The sequence below is a fragment of the Enhydra lutris genome, unplaced genomic scaffold, assembly GCF_002288905.1.
Source record: "Enhydra lutris kenyoni isolate GAN:26980312 unplaced genomic scaffold, ASM228890v2 scaffoldscaffold26, whole genome shotgun sequence".
Taxonomy (NCBI): Eukaryota; Metazoa; Chordata; class Mammalia; order Carnivora; family Mustelidae; genus Enhydra; species Enhydra lutris.
In genome coordinates this window covers 13734215-13751260 of record NW_019154110.1, presented here as the reverse complement: position 1 = coordinate 13751260, position 17046 = coordinate 13734215, and the positions used below count along the sequence as shown (strand labels likewise).

Sequence of the window (17046 nt, the reverse complement as noted above, 5' to 3'; positions counted from 1 at the left end):
GGGTAGAAGCACCTAACCAGAAGTTTAGTAATAGAGGTAATGGATTTTTTTTTTTAAAGATTTTATTTACTTATTTGACAGAGAGAGAGATCACAAATAGGCAGAGAGGCAGGCAGAGAGAGAGGGGAAAGCAGGCTCCCTGCTGAGCAGAGCCTGATGTGGGGCTTGATTCCAGGACCCCGAGATCATGACCTGAGCTGAAGGCAGAGGCTTAACCCACTGAGCCACCCAGGCACCCAGAGGTAATGGATTTAATAGAAATCATGTACTTGGGGGTGCCTGGGGGGCTCAGTTGGTTAAGCAACTGCCTTCAGCTCAGGTCATGATCCCAGGGTCCTGGGTTCAAGTCCTGCATTGGGCTCCCCCAACTCTGCGGGGAGCCTGCTTTTCTTTCTCCCTCTGCCTGCCACTCCCCCTGCTTGTTATCTCTCTGTCAGATAAAATCTCTAAAAAAAAAAAAAAAAGAAAAAGAAAAGAAAAGAAATCATGTACTTGGGGCTGGCTTACAGAATTCTTATTTTCACATGCTAATATTAGTTGTTTGCCAACATTTTATTATGTACATTATGAAACAAAATATGATTCCTGTTTTTTGTTTGTTTGTTTGTTAGGTTAGATTCCTGTCTGTTTTTTGTTAGGTTATAGAAATTTTTGTGTAATTTTAAATTGAGGAAAAGATTTTAGTCCTTTGACCCTAGAGTTCAAGCTTCTTTGTTCCCTACCTCCCTATCAGAATTAATCAAATTAAGCCAGGATCATAGTTATCAGGTGGTATATAAAAGTAGGGCCATCTACCCACTGAAATTTTTCTGTTTGAAGAAAATATATCTATAAAAATTAATTTGATATACTTTAAAAAAATTTTTTAAGATATTTTATTTATTCATTTGAGAGAGAGAGAGCTCACAAGCAGGGGGAGAGGCAGAGGGAGAGGGAGAAGCAGACTCCGCTGAGCAGGGAGCCCTATGCGGGACTCGATCCTAGGACCCTGGGACCATGACCTGAGCTGAAGGCAGACACTTAAGCGTCTGAGCCACCCAGGCATCCCGATATATTTTTTAAATGAATTTTTATTCTAGTTTCTGATAATTTTCTATTCATTTTTCTTTTCTATTTTTTTTTCAAGATTTTATCCATTCACTTGACAGAGAGAGATCACAAGTAGGCAGAGAGGCAGGCAGAGAGAAAGGGGGAGGCAGTCTCCCCGCTGAGCAGAGAGCCTGATGCAGGGCTCGATCCCAGGATTCTGAGAACATGACCTGACCTGAAGGCAGAGGCTTAAACTACTGAGCCACCCAGTTGCCCCAATTTGATATATTTTGACATGGTATGCTAAGCCTCTCTAAGCAAGTTTAGCTATATACTATACGTATTGTAAGTATGGCTTATATACTATAGCAAGTATAGCTAGGAGAATATGAAATTCAAAATGTTAAAAAACCTTAAGCATGAAAGACTCTCTTTCAGAATACAAGTGATAGTGGTGATAGGGCAGAAGAAATACTGTGACACAAATAGCAATTCAAAATACAAAGATTTCTTTTGGGAAGGCCTTCCTTCCTAGCAAAGAAGGTAAAAATATAGATCCAGAATTGGCACCATTATAATTAAAAGTACAGTTAAAGCCCTCATTAAAGCAGGTAATTTTTATGGATGTGCCACAGGCTCTCTGAGATTCCAAGGTTGTTTGTGTACAAAAGAAGAAAACGGCGATCATTGGGATGAATGGCTTCAGATTGCTAAGAATTTAGTGCTAAGACTTTTCCCTAACTAATTGTTGTCTAATGGTATTTTCACGTATTATTAAAAGTGACTATACTGGAGGGTTTGTCGCCTGCTGGTTGTTTTACATAACTCGAATGTTTTTAAAAAGTAAAAAATAGTGATAACAGCAAATGCTGGAGAAGATGAGGAGAAGCCGGATCTCTCCAGCTTGCCTGTGAGAATGTAAAATAATACAGCCACTCTCTTCATTCATTGGGTGGTTTCTTACCAGACTAAACATACACTTCCCATATTAGCCAGCAGTCTCACTCTTGGGCATTTACCTCAGAAAAATGAAAACATATGCACATAAAAACCTGTATATGAATGTTAATAGCAGCTTTGTTTATTATAGCAAAATACTGGAAACCAACCAAAATGCCCTTCAACAGGTAGATGACTAAACAAACTGACATATCCACATGATACAATACTATTCAGTCATGAAAGGAAATGAACTATTGATACCTGTAACAACTTGGGCTGTCCTAATACTCAAAGACATTTTGCTTGGTGAAAAAAATTAACCTCAAAAGATTACATACTGGAATCTCTATATGATTATGATTATGATTATTATTATTTAAAGATTTTATTTATTTATTTGATAGAGACATAGCGAGAGAAGTAACACAAGCAAGGGGAGTGGGAGAGGGAGAAGCAGGCTTCCCACTGAACAGGGAGCCTGATGCAGGACTCCTGGGATGCCAGGACCTGATGCAGGACATCCTGGGATTCCAGGACCCTGGGTTCATGACCTGAGCAGAAGGCAGACGCTTAAAGACTGAGCCACCCAGGCACCCTGGAATCTCTATATTATACACCTGAAACTAATATAACACAGTATGTTAACTAAGTGGAATTTTTTAAAAAAGAAAAGAAAAACTTAAAACAAAGAAAAACCAAAAAACAAAAAGGTTACATACTATATGATTCCATTTATGTAACATTCTCAAAACTGTACACATTGAAGAGCAGATAAGTGGTTACCAAGGGATAGAGACTGGGGGTCAAGTAGAGAGTGAGGGCAAATACCAAAAGGTAGTAGGAGGGAGTTGTGTGTGATGGAACTGTTCTGTATCTTGCTTGTGGTGGTGGTTAAAGAAATTGATACACTGTTAAAACTGCACTAAACCAGGGTGCCTGGGTGGCTCAGTTGGTTAAGCATTTGCCGTTGGCTCAGGTCCTGATCTTGGGTTCCCGGGATTGAGACCTGCATCAGGCTCCCCACTCAGTGGGGAGTCTGCTTCTCCCTCTCCCTGTCCCTCATGATCCCTCTCTTGCTCTCTTTCAAATAAAAAAAACTGCATTAACCCAAACGCATGCACAAATGAATGTAGATTTTAAAAGTGAAACTGAGTAAGGTCTATAGTCTAATTAACAGTGATATTCTGGGCCAGGAGGGAGTTAAAGAAAAGAAGAAAAGAAAGGGGAAAACGGCAACAAAAAACCCCAGCGATAAACCAGTGTCAAGTCCTGGTTTTGATGTATGACAGTTACAACAAATGTTACCATTTGGAGAACCTTAGGTTAAGGGTTCATAGGACTCTGTTTTTACAAGTTTTTGTGACTCTAGTGTTTCAAAATACAAAGTCCACTTTTGACCCAGAATCAGAGAACTTTTCCCTTGATTCACATATTTTTCTTGAAGACTCTGGCTTTTTGTCATTTTAGAATTTAAAAACTTTTAAAAGGGGGCGCCTGGGTGGCTCAGTGGGTTAAAGCCTCTGCTTTCGGCCCAGGTCATGATCCCAGGGTTCTGGGATGGAGCCCCACATCGGGCTCTCTGCTCAGCAGGGAGCCTGCTTTCCTTCCTCTCTCTCTGCCTGCCTCTCTGCCTACTTGTGATCTCTGTCTGTCAAATAAATAAATAAAATCTTTAAAAAAAAAAAAAAAAAACCACTCCCAAAAGTTCCAGCAGTAATTTTTGAACATTGCAGTAAAAATGTCTCAATCAGGGGCACCTGGGTGGCTCAGTGGGTTAAGCCGCTGCCTTCGGCTCAGGTCATGATCTCAGGGTCCTGAGATCGAGTCCCGCATCGGGCTCTCTGCTCAGCAGGGAGCCTGCTTCCCTCTCTCTCTCTCTCTCTCTCTGCCTGCCTCTCTGTCTACTTGTGATCTCTCTCTGTCAAATAAATAAATAAATCTTTAAAAAAAAGTCTCAATCATATTTGTTATTCATATAATGAACATGTCATATAATTAAGTCATACATCTTTTATAATTCTAAAAGTATGATTTATAAGAATTCTACATTAGCCCTTTAATTCCCAAACGCTAGAAACTAAAAATACAAAGATAACTTGGCTAATTGAATTTAAATTTTAAAAAATGTATAAAAAGAAAAATGGGGCACACAGTGGGGAGGGGAAAACATGGGGCCCTTAGTCCCACGTAATGACTTTTAATTCACTCTTACTCAATGGAGTAGTTCTTAACCTTGGCTGTGTGTTAGAATCACCTGAAAAGTCTCAAAAAAATACAAATGCCTGGGTGCCATTTCATAAATTCTATTTATTCAAGTATAATTGAAACACGATGTGATACTAGTGATTCCACAAATTATATTTGTGCTGTGCTCACGAGTGGAGCTAGCACCAGTCATCATGTAACAGTATTACAATACCATTGACTGCATTCCCTGTGCTGTCCCTTTTTACCCCCATGACCTATTCATTCCATACCTGGAAGCCTGTGTCTCTCCCTCCCCTTCACCCACTCCCCCGCTCCCCTACCCTCACTCCCCCTCTCCCCTCCCCCCACCCCCCCCCCCCCCCCCCCCCCCCTCCCCTCCCCCCACACCCCCTCTTCCCTCCCATCTGGCAACCATCAGTTTGTTTTCTGTATTTATGGGTCAGTCTCTGCTTTTTGTTTATTTGTTTTGCTTTTTAGATTCCACACATAAGGGAAATCATTATGGTATTTGTCTTTCTCTGTCTGCCTTATTTCATTAGTATAATACCCTCTCAGTCCATCCAAGTTGTAAATGGCAAGATTCCCGGATGTTCTACTTTAGAAGATATGGAGTGGCCTGGCTGTTAGGTCAGTGGTGGGTCAGCATACCAAAGCCCGCCCTCTCCCACCCCGGGCAGCCTGGCATGGCTTTCCAGAAGTACCGGTTACTGTTTTTAGTTCTCTGGGTCCAAAGCTGTTTAAGTTTTGAGGGTTGGCCCCAACTCAGTTTTTCCCATAAGCTCTGTTATTCTTAGTGCATGAATTTGCAGAAGTCAAGTTTTTCAGGGACTTGTACACTATATTACAGCGGAAACACCTGTATATAAATTAGCCTAAAATGTTACAAAGCAGCATGTGAACATAGATGTAGAAGAAATCCTCAAACTTACTTACTCTGTTTTTTTTTTTTTAATAAAGAAGTGGGTAATTTAGAGGTAATATTTAAAATAAATTACTTTTCTGCATGACTTTTTCAATATATTACTTTTGTATAGAAAAAAATAAACTGTAGGGCTCATGGGTGGCTCAGGCTGTTGAGTGTCTGCCTTTAGCTCAGGTCATGCTCTCAGGGTCCTGGAATGGAGTGCCATTGCAAGCTCCCTGCTCAGCAGGGAGTTCGCTTCTCCCTCTGCCCCTCCCTCCTGCTCGGGATCTCTCTTTCTCTCATGCTCTTTCTCAAATAAATAAATAAAATATTAAAAAAAAGAAAAATCAACTTTACCATAATTTCTGTTTGTTTTTTTTTTTTTTTAAAGATTTTATTTATTTGACAGAGAGAGATCACAAGTAGACAGAGAGGCAGGCAGACAGAGAGAGAGAGGGAAGCAGGCTCCCTGCTGAGCAGAGAGCCTGATGCGGGACTCGATCCCAGAACCCTGAGATCATGACCTGAGCTGAAGGCAGCGGCTTAACCCACTGAGCCACCCAGGCGCCCCAATTTCTGTTTGTTTTAAAGACAAATATAGGAGGGGCTAGGGAGATGGGGATATGAGGGGCCATTTACTGAGCACAGAATTTCAGTTTTACAAGATGAAGAGAGTTCATGTATATATATATACATATATATATATATATGGCTTGCACTCTAAGGGTTTTGGGACCTTTAACACATTTTGCAATAGAAATCTAAAATGATGGCTAGATTCTTGGACTAGCTTACAAAATCCTATTTATATTTGATGCATAATATAGTTGAAAGATGACATATTTGCAACAGTGTTTATATTTTACCTATAGATGTATCAATATCATATCCTGCTTAACTAATATATATCTATAGATAGGAATACCGATATATCTCTATATGGATATATATGAATATATATCGATCTTTAGTTAATATTTTTTTAAATGGGAGTAAGGTTACTGATATAATAAATATTTCATTTATTCATTTCTTTATCTTATTCCATTTGGTTCTCTAATGATAAGCACTATCACCAACAGACAGAAGTGGTGTAGCAAGCAGAGAATAGGGAATACAGAAACTCAAGTATCATCAATTAACAGTATAGGGCTCCACGACAGATCCTGACCCATTTGGCAGGGACTAGCCATTTTTAAGTGTGGTGGGTTTAGAGATGGATATTGATAATTCAGGGAGTACTTTTAACAAATGTCCAGATACAGTCTTGGAAATTTTGAGGATGTGAAATAATCCTCTTTATTTGAGCAGTTGTGAAGTAACATAATATTGCTTGTGTCTTTTAGAATTCAGATATTCCTATTCTCTTCAGTCTACAACGTGTTCTGCTCATTCTTGGCCTTTTCTTCACTGGCCTCTTACCCTTTGTGCCCATTCGAGAACAGTTTTTTGAAATCCCAATGCCTTCTATCATACTGAAGTAAGTGGTTACTCTGTTTTCATCAGTTATCATTACAGGGGGACTAAGATCAAGGCTCACTAATATCAATGTAAATGATAAAGAATAGGTAGCTATAGGGGCACCTGGCTGGCTCAGTCAGTAGAGCATGTGACTCTTGATCTCGGGGTTATAAGTTTGAGCCCCACATGGGGGTTTAAAAATACAGTCTTAAAAAAAAAAAAGAATAGATTGCTGTAGTTATCTACATGTTGGGTTAACTGACCTGTATTAATAATGCTTTTTGATATAATTAAGACACATTTTTTTAAAATGAATAATATTGTAAGTATTTCATCTGGACCCATTTCAGGTAACAACGACTTTCTGTGCCTGTGTACTCAGAAGTCAGGTACAAAGAAGTGACCTTAAATGTTGAAGCTTAATACTTCTTTTATTCTAACACGTAATAGCAGTTGCCCTCCAACTGCCCTAACTTATTTATACCTCAGTCACAATATGCAGCTGAAATTCCATTAAACTCCAAATTTGTGGGGCACCTGGCTGGCTAAGAGCATGGAACTCTTGATCTCAGGGTTGTGAGTTCAAGCTCCACGTTGGGCCTAGAGATTACTTAAAAAAAAAAAAAAATTACATTAAATGTGATCTCACCTGCATGGAAACTTTTTTCATCCCCAAACAGAACTTTAAAAGAGCAAGCTGAACATTAGTGCAGCAGTCATTAGGAAATATTGGTAAGAAAAACAATTTGGTCGGTACCGTTGTATTCAGCATTTATGTTTCATGCTTGTTTTCCAATTTGAGTTTCTTCGTGATGAGCATGTTTATTTTATCTATTCCCAATTATATTTATGGGCAGCCTTTGTAGCTATTTCTCAGACAAAACAGAAATCACTTCTTGCCTACAAAGAAACCATTTTCATTTGCTGGATTAAAATGATTCCTGACCATTTACTCCTGAAATACTTAAGCTTCCTATGGCTTGGCATGAACTGTTGTCCTCTCTAGATTATCTCCCATGTGTTTCTTTTAGGAGCAAGTATTACTGAAATACAAATGAACAAACTTCATAGATTAATCTTTTCTCTAAAAAGTAATCATGGATTAAGACAAGGTAGAATATGGTGTGTGTTTTAACTTTTTTTTAAATAGATGAAGGTGGGTACTTCCTAAGACAACATAATAATTTCTTTAATGAGGTAGTGTTTGATACACTAAATCCCTGAGATTCCAGAAGTTGCAACCAGTATTTTCAATCCGGGCTACAGTTAGGAAAAAGAGGATTTTATTTAGAGAGCTTCTAAGAAAAACTGAATTCAGAGAGAAAGGGGAAAAAAAAGGAATTTAAGTGCGGAGACTCAGAATTATTCCAAGAGTACGGACAAGAGGCATTAGAAAGGAAACAAGAAGTGAAGATCCAGGGGGAATAGAAATCGCCTATGCTGTTAAACTTAAAAGTTTTCAGAGTAGAGAGAGGCTAACCAGAGATATGCTCTGGGTACAATCCAACATTAATGACACAGGTAGTTGTGCTGCTCCAGGAAGCTGAGGAAACTGACGAAACTCAGCATAAGTCCAAAGGTCAAGTATAGAAAAGATAATTAAAAAGAACAGGTCCTAGGTTCCATATTTGCAAATCAATCATGCTACATCACATTAATAAAAGAAAGGATAAGAACCATATGATCATTTCAATAGATGCAAAAATAGCATAGGGAAAAGACAAAGTACAACATCCACACATAATAAAAACCCTCAACATTAAAATAAAGGCCATATATGAAAAACTCACAGCTAATATCCTGAATGCAGAAAAACTAAGAGCTTTTCCTCTGTAGTCAGGAACAAGACAGGGATATCTACTCTTACTAGTTTTATTCAACATGGTACTGGAAGTCCTAGCCACAGCAATCAGACAACAAAAGAAAATAAAAGTCATCCAAAGAGGCAAGGAAGAAGTAAAACGTTAACTATTTGCATATGATACTACATATAGAAAACCAAAAAGACTCCACCAAAAAACTGCTAGAACTGATAAATTCAGCAAAGTCGGAGGATACGAAATCAACCTATAGAAATCTGTTGCATTTCTATAAACCAATAGTGAAGCAGAAAGAGAAATTAAGGAATCACTCCCATTTACAATTGTACCAAAAACACTCAGATACTTGGAATAAATCTAACCAAAGAGGTGAAAGAATTGTACTCTGAAAACCATAAAACACTGGTGAAAGAAAATAAAAATGACACAAAGAAATGGAAAGAGATTCCATGGTCATGGATTGGAAGAACAAATACTGTGAAAATGTCTATACTGCCCAAAGCAATCTACACATTTAATGCAGTCTCTATCAAAATACCAACAGCATATTTCACAGAGCTGAACAAACAGTCCTAAAATTTGTATGGAACCACAAAAGACCCAAAAGAGCCAAAGCAACCTTGAAAAAAGAAAAACACAGCTGGAGGCATCACAATTCTGCACTTCAAATTATATTGCAAAGCTGTAGTAATCGAAACAGTGTAATACCGGCACAAAGACAGACACACAGATTAATAGAATGGAATAGAAAATCCAGAAATGGGGATGCCTGGGTGGCTCAGTTGGTTGGATGACTGCCTTCAGCTCAGGTCATGATCCTGAAGTCCCGGAATCGAGTCCCGCATCGGGCTCCCGGCTCCGCGGGGAGCCTGCTTCTCTCTCTGACCTTCTACTCGCTCATGCTCTCTCTCACTGTCTCTCTCTCAAATAAATAAATAAAATCTTTAAAAAAAAAAAAAGAAAATCCAGAAATGAACCCACCATTATATGGTCAATAATCTTTGACAAAGCAGGAAAGAATATCCAATGGGAAAAAGAATGTCTCTTCAACAAATGGTGTTGGGAAAACTGGACAGCAACATGGAAAAGAATGAAACGACCATTTTCTTACACCATACAGAAAGAATAAGTTAAAAATGGATTAAAGACCTAAATGTGAGACCTGAAACCATAAAAATCCTAGAAGAGAACATAAGCAGTATCTTTTTTCTACATACGTCTCCTGAAACAAGGGAAACAAAATCAATAATAAAATATTGAGACTACATCAAAATAAAAAAAATTCTGCACAGCAAAGGAAACAATCTAATGAAACTAAAAGGAACCCACAGAATGAAAGAAGGTATTTGGGAAAGGACAGATCTGTTAAAGGGTTAGTATCCAAAATATATAAGTTCTTATAAATGCAGTACCCCCAAAATGAATAATCTAATTTAAAATGGGCAGAAGACACAATGGCTAAAATAAAAAACTCAAGAGGGTGCCTGGGTGGCTCAGATGATTAAGCGGCTGCCTTCAGCTCAGGTCATGATTCCAGGGTCCTGGGATCGAGCCCCACATTTATCTCCCTGCTCTGTTGGGAGCCTGCTTCTCCCTCTCCTTCTGCCTACTGCTCTGCCTGCTTGTATTCTCTCTCTCTGTCAAATAAGTTAATAAAATCTTAAAAAAAAAAAACACAACTCAAGAAACAACATGTGTTGGCAAGGATGTGGAGAAATGGGTGAATCCTCATGCACTGTTGGAGGGAATGAAAACTGGTGCAGCCACTGCAGAAAACAGTAATGAGGTTCCTCAAAAAGGTAAAAATAGAACCATTGTACAATCGAGCAATCATACTACTAGGTATTTACCCAAAGAATATAAAAATACTAATTCAAAGGGATATAGGCACCTCGATGTTTATAGCAGATTATTTACAATGGTCAAGTTATTGAAAACAGCCCAAGTGTTCATCAATAGATGAATGGATAAAGAAGATATGGTATATATACATATACTATGGAATATTGCTGAGCCATAAAAACAAATGAAACCTTGGTATTTGCAATGACATGGATGGAGCTAGAGAGTATTATGCTAAGCAAAGTTAAGTCAAAGAAAGACAAATACTATATGATTTCACTTCTATGTGGAATTCCAAAAACAAAAAAATGAGCAAAAGAAAAAGAGAGGCAAACCAAGAAACAGACTCTTAACTAGAGTCAAGGTAAACCATCAGACTGGTAACCATCAACTATGATGGTTACCAGAAGGAAGGTGGGTGGTGGGGATGGGTTAAACAGGTGATGGGGATTAAGGAGTGCACCTATTATGATGATCACTGAGTGATGTATGGAGTTGTTGAATCACTATATTGTACACCCGAAACTAATATGATACTAATATGTTAACTAACCGGAATTAAAAAAAAAAAAAAAACGAACAGAAAAAAAGAAAGAACATGGCCCATGTCTTCAATTATTGAAAGGAGAAGAAAAAACATGCTTCTAAGGTTTTTTAGTCACATTTTTGCCCCATATATCTTTTCATTTGTAGTAAAGTTTGGTTGTATGTTTAAGTTTACTAAATACCAGTGCTCACTTCAGCAGCAAATGTACTAAATCTACTATTACTAAGTTATACCAGACAAAGTGAGAGAAAGAAGCTTCACCAAAAAAGAGAAGAGACATGAGCCCCAGGCACCCAGGGTCTAGAAAGAGAACTTTAATTATTTTTTTAACCTTTTAGTAGTGGTAGTAAAAAGTTATCTCAAAATCAATAGACTCAGAGAACCCAAGTGGGTTTTAATTTACTTTTTTTTTAACAGATATTTTTTGAGCAAATACTAAATGCAAGGCCACTGTTTGTTTTTGAACTCATTTTATTTTATCACACTGATATCTTTCTGTGTTTCTAATTTATGATTCAAATTTTATTTTGCCTCAGGCTAAAAGAACCCCACACAATGTCCAGAAGTCAAAAGTTTCTCATCTGGCTTTCTGATATGTAAGAATTTTAGTTTCTTGATATACGAGTTATTGTTTTAGCTGTATCTGTTAAATACCGTGTTTGTAATTTAGAGCAAGCTTTCTACATGGGGTTTGTAACAAGGACACAATGAGTATGTACTCTATGGGTGGATGTATATGAATCATTTAGAACTTCTCTAATTACTAGTCGCAAAACCTTAAGAGGAATCTTGAGAGATAATCTCCTCCAGCTTCAGGGGCAACCAAAGGCAGATGATTAACTTCGGGCTCTCTAGCTAGTTAGTAGAAGAGGTGGCATGGCATTTGCTCTCTGCACTAACCCACAGTCAAAGATGTGGTGGAAAGAAGTGTGTATATAACCGTACAACTGTATGTAAAAGTGTATACTGACTAGTGGCATATTCCTATGAAAAATCTGCTGCACGAAGACTTAACAGCAGACAGGAAGCCCCACCTTTAGGGTGGAGATCAACTTTAAAGAAAATACTTTCCCTTCTCAGACATGTTGTGTTTAATTTTAGGTAAATACCACGATGTTGCTGTGCTATATTTTGCTTTATTTTATTTTTTATATTTTGCTTTAAAATGGAACCCAGAATGCTTAAATAATAGTCCTAAATCACAACCTTTTAAATTACTTAGCTCCTCTTGCAGAGTTGGAAAACTAGTTTTTATCTTTTCTTTGTGCCACGAGGTTTATTCTTTTTTTGCTTTATTCCTGATTCAATTTCTGGTTTTCAGGGTTGCATTTTTAATTGGTATTAAGTGCATATGGTTTTTAGTCTCTGTTATTTCATCATTTTAACAGACATAAACAGAATAGAAACAATATGTTTAACTTGCCAGTAGAGTTCGCTCCCATCCTGCTCAAGTGATTTATAGTCTAAGAGTTCACTTTTAAGTCAATTATTTAGCACTTTTAAAAAGCACAGGTTTCGGGGCGCCTGGGTGGCTCAGTGGGTTAAGCCGCTGCCTTCGGCTCAGGTCATGATCTCAGGGTCCTGGGATCGAGTCCCGCATCGGGCTCTCTGCTCAGCAGGGAGCCTGCTTCCCTCTCTCTCTCTCTCTCTCTGCCTGCCTCTCTGTCTACTTGTGATCTCTGTCAAATAAATAAATAAAATCTTTAAAAAAAAAAAAAGCGCAGGTTTCCTATTTATAGTGTAATTAATGGACATTAGGTTTCTAAGATAACACAGGAAAGACTAACCATTATGTAAATGAACTATATTATAGAACCTGGCCCAAGTTCATGGCCTTATTTTAACTTGGAAAGTTAGAAACAGACTTGTCAGCTCTTTCTCACTTGTTAACGGTGTCAACAGGGAAAGCGAGGAAGCCTCTTGTCTACAGAGCAGGTTCGGTAAGATTGGGTCTCCTGAGGATCTAGTTACAGAAGGAATAGAAAGGAGGTTCTGGTGATCCACCAGCAAGCAGCCAGCAGTGAAAGGAGATTGAGCAGTTAGAACATAAATATCCACCGCAGTTATGACTTGAGGTGATTGCTTTACTGCCGCTAAAGCACTGGGATAAACTCTAAATGGACTAAATTAGGACTAAGGACTAAGAGGTAAGAGTATCTAAATCTGTTCTGCTTTTCTTTTCTAGCTTACTAATGAGAAAAGCCTTGTTTGACCACCTCACTGCCAGAGGCATTCAGGTAAGTTTCTGGAATGACGCATTTTGGAAATAGTATAAGCTCACCAGTTTAACAGTAGTGTAAAGGGCAGGAACTTGATTTGGTTCCAGCTCTGATGCTGCTGCTTTACTGGTTCACCTATGAAGACCTTAAGCTCTGCCTTAAACTTAACAAGAAAGCACTGGCATTTTAGTAACTGGAGTCCACATATGTATAGGTGAGAGTAACTGAAGCCAGAGGGTGGGACAGTGTATATTTAATGAGTAAAGTAAAAAAAATTTTAAACGGTTCAATGATTTCTTAAAATTACAGGCTTAAAATGTTTCTAAGTATGCTGAGATTGTAGTGTATAAATAGTGTAGGCTATTAAAAAATAATTTTCTACTTTTAACCTTTCATCTCATACTTCTCATACTTCTAATTTTCAGGTGTATATTTGGGTTTTGAATGAAGAACAAGAATACAAACGAGCTTTTGATTTGGGAGCAACTGGGGTAATGACAGACTATCCAACAAAGCTTAAGGACTTTTTACATAATTTTTCAGCTTAGAAAAGGAGGTACTCAGAAGCACTCAAAGAAAGATGAAAAGAACTAAAGAAAAAAAAAAAAACAAGTTTGCCATCATTTCCCTAAGCCATTTCCAGAATGGTAAAGGTTTAATCATTTAAGTTTTAATTACCTCATTTTTAAGCTTGTCTGAGAATGTAGAAACTATATATTGTATATTTATTTTAAAGAATATTGCATATTTTACATGTGTAAATAGTTTGTTTAGAATGATAACTGGTTATGAGATATAAGTAGAAGATTATTGATCAAGAGTTCTGTATATTATGCAGTATTCTACTATTATAAGTAATTGTAAAATCAAAGACTTTTGAATAGATTTGATACTAGCCTTCACTGGAATAAGATCAACTAATTAGTAAAGCAAAATTATTGAAGGCCACTACAGCTATGCTGAGTTGTCTTGTTATTTCTAGGTACATCTTAGTTTAAGAGGAAAGAAAATACAGTGGGAGGAGAGCTTAGAAATCAGTGATACAGTTAATCTGACAGGTTCTGTTAACTTTGTTAACAGAAGGCAGTCTCCATAAAAACTGAAACTAATACTTGATCAGAAATAAAAACTGTAGCCAATTAGATTTCTTGGTTGCTGCTGTTAATGGGGACATTCTGTTTGGAATCTTCTTCAGGTGTAAAATTGTTACCATGTCCTTTCTTTCTGGTAGACATTAAAATTGGACTTCTTAAATGTAAATTAGGACAAGACCCAAATAGTCATATATTTATGTTTCCTCTAAACATTATGTTTCCTCTAAACAGAATTTTCCAATTTTTGGCACTGACTAATAACTGTTTGGGCCTACATCTAGATTATAAATAGCGTCTTAAATCCTAATAATATGAAACTGACGAAAGTACATATCATTGTTTCCAATACGTATGGTATAAACCACCTATTCCTGATCTTTAAGGTTTAATTCTTCTGACTATTAAATGGAAGCAGAATTTCTCAAAGCATTAGGCATCACTTCCTCTCCTTTTCTGATATGACTCCATGTAAATCTTTTTCTAATCTTTTTGACTAATTTTCATGATCTCTTTGGGAGGTAAATATACTCTGGAATAATAAGGGTCTTTTACCTAGATTACATCTCTCATTTGGAGTTTGCCAGTTCACAGCTAAGAAGGATGATCATACTCCTACCTATCCCTTGATGACATAAATAACATTTGCTTTTTGTTTGTTTGTTTATCTAAACTGAAATAAAGTTTTACAAGAACAAAATAAGGTTTCTTCATTGCTTTTTTGCAGTTGTAATTCCAAATGTGCCTTATAGATTTGGGGCTGCAGAATTTAATGAGGTGATAAATTGATAATGTGCGTAAGTACACCTGAGATTTCTCTCTAGAGTAAGGAAAGCAAAAGAAAATATGGAAACACTCTTATGGCCCGGAAGTGGCTTCTTGGCATTTGAACAAATAACTTGGGCAGGTGATCCATTAAATCAGTCATTTTTACTTTCATGTACTATAATTTATGGTTATAGTTGCTAGGGATTATTTTGATCACTTTAATATGATTCTTTTTTGTTATTTATTCTTTTTGAATTTTGCTTTGTTATGATTCAGATCAGCTCATATCATAGGGCCAGCATATATTTTGTGTCAACAGTAGGAGATAAAGTACCCAATATGGTAAAGATGTTTAGAAAGTCATATTTTAAAAGCCTGCTAATTCTGGGATGCCTGCCTGGCTCTGTTGGTAGAGCATGTAGTTCTTGATCTCAGGGTTGTGAATTTGAGCCCCATGTTGGGAGTAGTTTACTTAAAAAAAAAAAAAAAAGTTTGCTGATTTTATAGTCGAGGTGACTTTAATTCACTTAACATAAGTGTTTACAATAACAAGAGAGTTGATATTCATGATCAGATAACATCTCAATACTGCTTTTCTGATTGAAGCATCACATTTTATCTATTTACTTATTTACAGTAATCTCTATGCCCAATGTGGGGCTCAGACTCCAAGACCCCAAGATCAAGAGTCACATACTCTACTCCAACTGAGCCAGCCAGGATCCCCTGGAACATCACTTTTTTTTTTTTAAGGTTTCGTTTATTTATTAGAGAGAGAGAGAGCACACACGTGCACAGGAGTGGGGGTGGAGTGAGGGGCAGAGGGAGAGGGAGAGAGAGAGAAGCAGACTCCCTGCTGAGCAGGGAGCCCGATGTGGGGCTCCATCCCAGGACCCTGGGATCATGACTTGAGCTAAAGGCAGACGCTTAACTGACTGAGCCATCCAGGCACCCCATGGAGCATCACATTTTAAAAGAGCTTAAATAGTCTTTCATTTTGAGATAGCTATTGCTAGGCATAGCGGGAAAGGTTGAGAACTGGTCACAAGATATGATTAGACCTTTCTACTGGGATGAACCTGGCAGTAAATATGACAGGCCCAGCTATAGGTCTAGTCTAGCATGCCAACAGTAGCCTAAGTATGTGGCAATAGGCAACAGTTGGTCAAGCATTTTAGCAAGCAATTGGCAGGAGGGAGTTTTAATAAGAAGTAGTGAGAGCTTCCCTATAGGACTAAAGTCCTAGGCATGTTACCCAGGCAAAACAGAACACAAGTAGATAGTAGTAGATAGGGTGCCTGGGCGGCTCAGTTGTTAAGTGTCTGCCTTCGGCTCAGGTCATGATCTCAAGGTCCTGGGATCACGCCCTGCATCAAGCTCCCTGCTCTGCAGGAAGCCTGCTTCTCTCTCTCCCACTCCACCTGCTTGTGTTCCCTCTCTTGCTATGTCTCTCTCTCTGTCAAATAAATAAAATCTTTAAAAAATTTTAAAAAGCTCACAAGGTACTAGGACTAGGACCCAGGTCTTAGAAAGAAGCTCATTTAATAGAACTGAAGAACAGAGTGATAACATTGGACTAATTATAGGAGTAAGATGCTACTGAGTCCCAGAATTATTAAACCTCATGTTTCTGGCCAGGACTGGTTCTAGAAATAGGAGTGGGGCCCTAACAACAAGTGGGCATCTAGGAGCCACAACTGTGGAGAAAGAATGGCTGCAATGGGTTGGGAAAAGAGAACATAAAACATAAATTGTAGGATGTTGTAGTATGGGAAATCATTAACAGAATGACTCATACATGAATGATTCTGCTTAGAGCTGTGCAACATGGTGGTGGTGGAAAGGTGCATTTAAACAGTATACAGGGAAGGGCACCTGCGTGGCTCAGTTGGTTAAGCATCTGCCTTTGGCTCAGGCCATGGTCTTGGGGTCCTAGAATTAAGCCCCGCATCAAGCTTCCTATTTAGTGGGGAGTCTGCTTGTCACTCTTCCTCTGCTCCTTCTCCCTGCTCATGCTCTCTCTCTCTCAAACAAATAAAATCTTAGGAAAAAAAGAAAAAGTTACAGTTGAAGGAAAGTCCTGAGTGCCAGGTTGAAGAGTTTGTTCTGAATAGAACCTCTTTCAAGCCAGTGGCTAAACTCAAGACATTAAAAACAAGAACCAGGGTCACCTGGGTGGCTCAGTGAGTTGGGCCTCTGCCTTCGACTCAGGTCG

The 17046-nt window shown here is 38.1% G+C and overlaps 1 protein-coding gene across 1 annotated transcript in view; it reads left to right on the top strand.

Annotated features, from left to right (window-relative positions):
• The window catches only part of LOC111151462 (glycerophosphodiester phosphodiesterase domain containing 1), a 53013-nt gene extending 38899 nt beyond the window's left edge, over positions 1-14114 (top strand). The window contains exons 7-10 of the mRNA XM_022509469.1: positions 6430-6563; positions 11290-11349; positions 12939-12990; positions 13398-14114. Of these exons, the coding sequence (XP_022365177.1) occupies positions 6430-6563; positions 11290-11349; positions 12939-12990; positions 13398-13520 (369 nt within the window). The 3' untranslated portion in view covers positions 13521-14114. The remainder of the gene's footprint in view (positions 1-6429; positions 6564-11289; positions 11350-12938; positions 12991-13397) is intronic.
• Positions 14115-17046: the final 2932 nt, after the last annotated feature.